Source organism: Canis lupus, chromosome 7 (assembly GCF_011100685.1).
Source record: "Canis lupus familiaris isolate Mischka breed German Shepherd chromosome 7, alternate assembly UU_Cfam_GSD_1.0, whole genome shotgun sequence".
NCBI classification, from domain to species: domain Eukaryota; kingdom Metazoa; phylum Chordata; class Mammalia; order Carnivora; family Canidae; genus Canis; species Canis lupus.
In genome coordinates this window covers 17,864,754-17,872,768 of record NC_049228.1, presented here as the reverse complement: position 1 = coordinate 17,872,768, position 8,015 = coordinate 17,864,754, and the positions used below count along the sequence as shown (strand labels likewise).

The 8,015-nt window shown below is 38.9% G+C and overlaps 1 protein-coding gene across 4 annotated transcripts in view; it reads left to right on the top strand.

Annotated features, from left to right (window-relative positions):
* The first annotated feature begins 235 nt into the window (after positions 1-235).
* EDEM3 (ER degradation enhancing alpha-mannosidase like protein 3) overlaps positions 236-8,015 on the top strand; it is a 70,001-nt gene continuing 62,221 nt past the window's right edge. The window contains exons 1-2 of one of the 4 annotated variants that reach the window (XM_038542288.1): positions 236-603; positions 5,222-5,267. In XM_038542288.1, coding sequence (XP_038398216.1) covers positions 443-603; positions 5,222-5,267 — 207 coding nt within the window. In that variant the 5' untranslated portion in view covers positions 236-442. The remainder of the gene's footprint in view (positions 604-5,221; positions 5,268-8,015) is intronic. The other 3 variants (XM_038542289.1, XM_038542290.1, XM_038542291.1) reach the window with 3 other exon arrangements.

The following is an 8,015-nucleotide window of genomic DNA, read 5'->3' as shown; positions in this document are numbered from 1 at the left end:
CGGGTCGCAAGCTCGCGGGTCGGAGGAGGGCCGAAGCCGGAGGCCCCGCCCCAGTCCCGCCTTTTGTCCACGTCTCCCTTCTCCCCGCCAATGCCCTCTCCTTCCCCCGGAGCCTGCTCCTCTCCCGTCACGTCCCCATTGGTCTGGAGCCTCCGGGCCTCGGGCCCTACCCGGAAGTAGCGTTGGGGGAGGCGGTTTCCTAGACTACGACACCGGAAAGCTGGGGGAGGTGCTCCGGGCCGCCGAGGGCGGAGGGCGGTGGCAGCGCTGGCGCTGGGGACCGAGGGCTCGGTGGTTTCGGGAAGCAGATCGGCGACGGCTGCCGCTCGCGTAGCTCCGCATCCCGCCCTCGGCACGGCTCGCAGCCCCCTTGCCACCGGCGTCCGGCGATGTGTCCCCCCGGCCGGGCGTAGCCGCTGCGCGTGCGCGCAACCGCGGGGCCATGAGCGAAGCCCGCGGCGGCCGGGGCTGTGGGTCCTCGGTCCCCCAGCGAGCGCCATGGAGCCTGGTGGCGGCGGCGGCCGCGCTCTGCCTGGTGGCGGCCACGTCCGTGTGGACGGCGGGGGCCGCGCCCATGAGTAGGGAGGAGAGACAGAAGCTTGGGTAAGGGTGCCGGGCGGCCGGGCGGCCGGGGGCGGGTGTCCTCAGGAGGCGGACGGCGGGCGAGGTGCCTGTCAGCGCGACCCGGGCGCGCGGCGGCTCCCGTGCCCCGGCGATTGGACCCTGGCGGGGGGGGGGGGGGGCGGGGGGCCGGGGCCGGGGCCGCGGGGATGTCCCTGGGCCGCCGGCGACGTGTGCCTGCTGCCGGGGGCCGTCCGCCGCGGGTCCGCGCAGCTGCCGCGTCAGTGGCCCGCCAGGGGGGCTCCGGCCCGTGCGGCTCCGTGCCGGGGTCCCGCGCCCGCCTTCAGCCGGAGACTCGGCCCGGGTTCTCGCACAGGCGAGCTCCCCGCCGGGCAGGCGTCGCCGAGATCTCGCCGCAGTTGAGGAAATGCGCTTTACACCTGTTACGGGAAAAGGGGGCGTTCGTTGGAATTGGAACTTTACACATTTGCCGGGTCTCTGCGGTGCTTTCTCTGCACCGCAGGTTCTGCCAGAGCGGTAGTTAAAGGTATTATTCAGACGCCTCAGCGGAGCGCACCTGCTTACTCCAAGCAGGTTTCTCGCTTTCGGAAGTGGTCATGAAATTACCAGTTATATATGTTTACAGCGCTGAAGCGGGAGTTCCGTATCCCTGATACACGCTGGGGTCCCACAAACCAGAAAATAAGCCCAAGACGTAGTAAGAAAATGAGCAAAGAGCGTGAAGAGTTAATTCGCACAAGAGGAAATGCAAATGGTCAATAAACATGAAAAGTTACTCAACCTCTTAAGTGTAAGAGATGTAGATTCAAACAATGAGATCGCTGTTTTTTTTTTTTTTTTGCCATCAGATGAGTAAATACAGGGGTGCCTGGCTAGTTCAGTAGAGCCTGTGGCTCTTGGTCTCCAGGTTGTAATTTTGAGCCGCATGTTGGGTGTAGAAATAACTTAGAAAAATTAAATCTTAAAAAAAAAAAAAAAGATTAGTAAGTACAAAACAGAGTACTGACTAGTTGAACTGTGAGAAGAGACTTGGTGGGAGTGTAAATTGCTGCCACTTACAGTATCCCCTAAAATTTAAATTGTATGTACTCTTTGATTCATTAACCCCGTCTCAGGGAACCAATCCTACAGAAATAAAAGCGCTATTGATGTAGAGATAGATGTACAAAGATGTACGTTTTGAAAGAATGGAACTGTTCTTTGGAGCATCTGTATTATGGAATAACATTCAAACATTAGGGAGGATGTAGATAACTGGAAGGACATCCAGGATATATTTCTAAGACAAAAAAAAAAAAATTCGAGTTGTAGAATAGTATGTATAGTGCCATCCCATGTTCTTTTAAAAGCAGAAAAGAAATTGTCTAAGCTTAGAAAAACATGGAAAGATGATTACCCCCTGGGGTTAAGATGGAAGTGAGATGGGACCATCAGGTTTTGTTTTATGTACTTACTTATTGTTTAAATCACTGCAAGAGTATTGTGTTTTTCAAATAAGGTAACAATAAAAGATGCCTGATGGAAAAAAATCAGCTACCAAAGCAAAATTATCAGTAAACTCTTAAGTATCTTACAGTTTTCTTTCTTTATGAATTTAATGTGTCCTTGATAACTGTTTTAATGACTGCCCTGCTCTGTGCCAGACACTTTACATATGTTACCTCTGTAATCCTCCCTGTTAATGAGATGGAAGTGATCCCCATTGTGCAGGTGGAGAAATTGAGACTCAAGGTCAACTTGTTCAAACTCAGAGCTAGTAAATGGTGGTACCAGTATTCAAAACCTAGGTCTGTATGGACTGCCGAGCAGAAGTTCTCTCCACTGTGTTGCACTTCTTAAAACTCGAAAGAGAAGCTTCAAGTCTGTAAAGGAAAGAAAGTATGGTGACTACCACTCCCCTTTCTTTTTTTTTTAATTAGACATTTTTATTTGAAGAAAAGTCATTCGTCATTTTTGACCAAAATTAATTTTTAACTGGAAAAGTTCAACCAAAGTGTCTTGAAATTTCAGCTCAAATTTTGAGAGGAAGAGTCTGGAACTATAAACCACAAACACACAATTGTTTTACTGCTTTCCCCTTTGGAAATTTTCAGGAAACTGAACTTTGATTCATTAGGTTTACCTGTACATTTTTTTAAAAAGCCCAAATAATGATTTATGATAAAATGCCTAAAATACCTCATCCCCTTTTCCTATTCCCTCCCCGCCCCCCATACCAAACAGATGATAAAGACTGGAATTATCACAAGTTGTAAGCAGTTACTCAATTGCTTGCAGTTTGTAGTTTATGGAATTTTTTACTTGTTCATATGTAGACTTACCCTTCCTGGAATACATTGTGTTTTGCTTTTGTGGCTTAAATGTTACAGCAGTTGTTAATGTTATCTTTTCATTAAAAAAAAGAAGTATAAAAAAAAAAAGGAAGTATAAAGCAATCCAATTTCTGTAGCACATTGACAGGCAATGTGGTTTTAGAAAAAGCTGACTTACAAAAATTATTTTTAATCAAAAAGGCAATTTTTGAACTATGGATCTGAGTTCCAATACATTTTTTTAAAATATTTTATTTATTTATTTATTTATGACAGACACAGAGAGACAGAGAGAGAGAGAGAGAGAGAGAGAGGCAGAGACACAGGCAGAGGGAGAAGCAGGCTCCATGCAGGGAGCCCGATGTGGGACTCAATTCCAGGTCTCCAGGATCATAACCCGGGCTGAAGGCGGCGCCAAACCTCTGGGCCATTGGGGCTGCCCCCAATACATTTTTATTCACTTGTTGAATAGCTATAAAACCATCATAAAGACATTTTTTTTTTCTGTTTAATAGAGTAAGGTGCCATTCTGTATTTAAATACTACTTTGTGAGGACTTACATGTTTAAGTAGGAGAGAGAGTACTCAACTGGATATTAACTATCTCCACTTTGAAGTATGTGTTGTGAAATTTGATGATCATGTGATACAAAAATGTAAGGATTGGAAAGTCATGTGTCCTCATATGCAATTGTGATTTATTCTTAATCCTGAAAATTGAATGCTTACAAAATTTGGGTTAACAAGTTAAAGCTTTTGTTGTCTGTAACGCACATATCTAGGCACTGCCATTACCAGCTAAAGGAATTTCTATTTCTTGGCAATAATCTTGTATTGATTACATATCCGTGAAAGGAAAAGAATAATTTCCATATTTCATTTGTTGATAATGGTTTAAAAGAAAATTTAAACATTGTTTTTGATTGTTCATTAGCTAATTTGAGAGATCTTTATCATCTGCAATATAATACATATGTAGAAAAATTCTTTAAGATACTCCATAGTTTTCTGAGATAACCTGTCCATTTTCTATCATATATGCACACACATAAGAATTAAGGTTTTTAGCATAACGATAAATCTCTTTTTTTAAAGATTGAGTTTTAAAATGATTATTCATAAAAATAAAATAAAATGATTATTCATAAAAAGTTTGTCAAGATTTCATTTCTTCAGTTTATAAGTTTGAATGTACTTGATTTTGCTGGTCTTTATAGCCAGGGTCTGGAAATTAGTTCTTTTTCCGTTTGGTAGCTTTATTATTACCGGTATTTCATCATCTATGATTACAGTTTTTAAAATGACAATTGCAGTATGACAGGAAGTAAAATAAAATTATACCAACCATTTTCTCTAACACTTTCTTCAATTCTTGCTATTAGTGACCAGAACTTTGGGAACAATAGTAAGTGTTAATAGAAGACTATTGAACTATTTTTCCCTTGCTAATTATTCAGATATTTGGTTTTGTCTAACCATAACATTAACTTTGTAGTTTTTTGTGTAGTCCTCAAACCCCCAAACTTGAGAGTGTTTAACTGAAAGACCAATTTGTTGGTCCAGAAAGTACAGATTTTGACTTGGAAAGTCTGGTGTGGGGATCAGAAATCTCCATTTTAAACAGTCATCTTGGGTATTTTAAGAAACAGAGATAGGCAAAACACACAAATCTCTTTTTGAGGTTATTTTCCTCATTTTAGAGATGAGTATTATTTATTTGACTTTTGATGTTTTTTTAAAGGAGAAAAGAGTACATCATAACATCATAAAATTTTATCTTTTGAAAGTGTGAGCAAATATATATCAATAGATATGTATTAAACTAGGCATTAGTGATTTTATTTAAAATAAAAGGTAGAAGCTTTCCTTACATACCCACCCTTCTATAGAATATATATATATATATATATATATATAGTGTAAGCAATAAACAATAACAGTAATTATTACTTCTTTTGGGAGTCTCCAGGTATAGTCTTCCTTTTAAGACAGATATGTTAAATAATTTTGTTAAAAGGTAATTATTTTTCAGCATACGATTTCCTTCTCTCTGCATGGTGTGCATCATTTGTCAGTTTTCTTGGGCAGCATAAGGTGAATTTTACATAAATTGCTAGGAAGAGTAAAAATTTGGCCCAGCTCTATATGATTCATGAAAGCTTGTCTACTAACACTTGTGTATTTCTTGACTCTGTTTATGTCTTTTTCTAACTAATTTTTTCTTTTTTTTAAATTGCTATAAGTTTATGAAGGAGCATTAACTTTTTTAGAAAAACAATAAATAGAATGTACTTAACTTTTTTCCATTTCTGCTCTTTTAAAATTAGGAATCAAGTACTGGAAATGTTTGATCATGCTTATGGTAACTATATGGTAAGTAGAAGACTTATCTTCACATACCCTTTATGTGAGTGGATTATTACATAAGCACAGTCAGCTGCAGATTCTGAAACCTGAATTAATAGCACTTTTTTTTTAAAGGAAGTTTTTGAGAAAACAGTACAAGTGTAAACAGAGAGTTCCTTGTAATTGATTCTTAGAGGAGTTTATTGGATAGCTGAGAAATTGAATTAGATTATGAAACTTTGTATTTAAGTAGTTTCCTTTGATGCTATCAGCAATGTGAGTGGCTTTTATGGCTAGATATAATGGATGTACATGAATAAGATGTTGTCTCCAGCCTTCGGGGAAATTATTCTCTTAATTAAAAAAACTGTTTACAATATTGTTTTATATATTCTATGAAGAAAACCGTTCCTTCAAAGAGACAAAATATGACCTAGTTTCTGTCCAAGTTATGTCCTCATAGTGGGCTTTGATTTGAATATATTCTGCTTTCTAGATACACAATCTGTATTGTTTTAAAATGTCTTGGTGTTCACTTGGAATGAAATAGCAGCTTCGGTTTTGCAACATGAAAAAAGTTATGGGGGGAAAAAACGTTAGAGAGATCTCTTGCTCATCAGCAAACATACTTAATGCTGCTGAACTTAAAAATGGTAAATTTCTATTACATGTTTTTTTACCAGTTAGAAATTTTGTCCCCCCATAGTACAGGGAGCCACTTGGGGGATGCTAAGGCTGGGAAGTTGTAGCTGCCTCCGATTTCTCTCTGCCTCATGCCCCTTAATAAAATGATCTTAGACTCCAGGAAAGAAATGTTTAGTTTCTGAAAAGATGAACTGGCAGGCAAATTTTAGAGTTCAAAGAAAATTTTCTGTTTAAATTTATGTACTTTTGAAAAGAGTAATCAAATTATTCTGAGAATTCTTATGAATTTTAAAATGTTTTTACATTTTTTACATTTTAAAATATGTCAGATTTTCTTTTATGATGAAAGCCTATAAAATATAGTTGGAAAATTGTGTCAGAGAACCTACTTTGATTCTGCTTTAAGTATATTTCAACTGGTTCTGTGAATCCATTTTTCATTATATATTACACAAATATCTTCATATATTAACATCATTATAAACATCTAAGTACATACACACTTTGTATTTTGTATTTTTTTAAAGATTTTTAGTATATGTGCTGCTGAAGGGAGCACTGTTTTTTTTTAAGATTTTTAAAAAATTTATTTATTTGACACAGAACAGAGCAAATGAGAGAGAACACCAGTCAGGAGGGAGGGGTAAAGGGAGAGGGAGAAGTAGACTCCCCTCTGAGCAGGGAGCCCAACGATGTGGGACTCCATCCCAGGATCCAGAGATCGTGACCTGAGCTGTAGGCAGACACTTAACCTGCTGAGCCACCCAGGTGTCCCACGTTTTTGTATTGTTTAAACATGTTTTATATTTAATAATTTTTGTTTTTTATATTTTGTATTTCTATGAATCTCTATTGAGTTCTTAAATGTTTTTAGAAAATAATGGTAATGAAGTTTGGGGTGTTTTGAAAACAGTTTTAAATTCATTTTTTTATTGAAAACAGTTTTAATTCATATTGAAGACAGTTTTAAATTCATTTCTAAGGACCTTGACCATTCCCTTACTAGTTCTTTGAAAATTATTTATCTCTATTTAGTTAATTCCATTTGGGCCAAGCATAATTGAGCAAATCTAGGCTAATAATTTTGAGGTGGCCAAGTAGATCTATTCTATACCCTCAAGCCTTAGTCATCTCGTAAATACACACTTTTGTTTCCAAAGTTGAATAAAAGGGTATATAACTGGATCAGTTCAGTATATTTCACTGTGAATACGATCCTCTCTTGTAAAGCACAGTATCTTTAATATCTTGTCTCTTTTTTGGTAAACAGTGGAGAGTTCTATCAATACACTTTTTCCTATTATGCACTTAGTAAATGGATTTATGACAGAGCAGGTGCTGAGAAAAATTCTCAGAGGACTTCCTAGTCCGGTTCCTATTTATTGGACCCTAATTGGGAAACTTTTTTCATACTTAACCTACCTATAAGACCGAAAGGAGAAGGATTTCAGCCTCAGAGACTGGGAACTCCTGGAATTAAAGCTCCCCTATATTTTCCCAATGGATTTACACCCATTTGCAATCCACTGGTAGACGTTCACCTGTTTTATAGTGCAAGTGACGCTTGCACTGTACTTGTGCTATGCTCAGTTTATGTGAAGATTATAACCCAAAATTTAGTCTAGAATTCTCACTTCCCTTTTTTAAGTTCTGAACTAACCTGAAACAGTTCTAAAATATTAAGAAGAGACCAGGTGCTCTGTATTTGTTACTTGAAGTTAGTTCAAAATTTTTTCCAGTTACTATACTCAGAAACTATATTAGATTGCCATACAGCAAAAGTGTTGTATAGGTTTTGGAATTAGATGGGTTTGGGTTTAAATTCTGTTTGAATTTGTTTATTTTAATAGCTTGGACCCTAAATAGATCATTTAACCCCTCTGAGCACTATCTTCTTAATTTGTTTATTTAATAGCTTACCTAAATAGGTCATTTAACCCTTCGAAGCATTATCTTCTTATGTAAAATGGGCATAATTGCAAAGGATTATTGTAGTCTATAAGATTGTTGAGAACAGGGATCATCTTATTTAATTTTTAATAAATTTGTCCTTTATATGTCTTGTGCCTGAAATCATGCTGTACACAAATGCTTATTAAATTTTTTTAAAGAGGGGCACCTGGGTGGCTT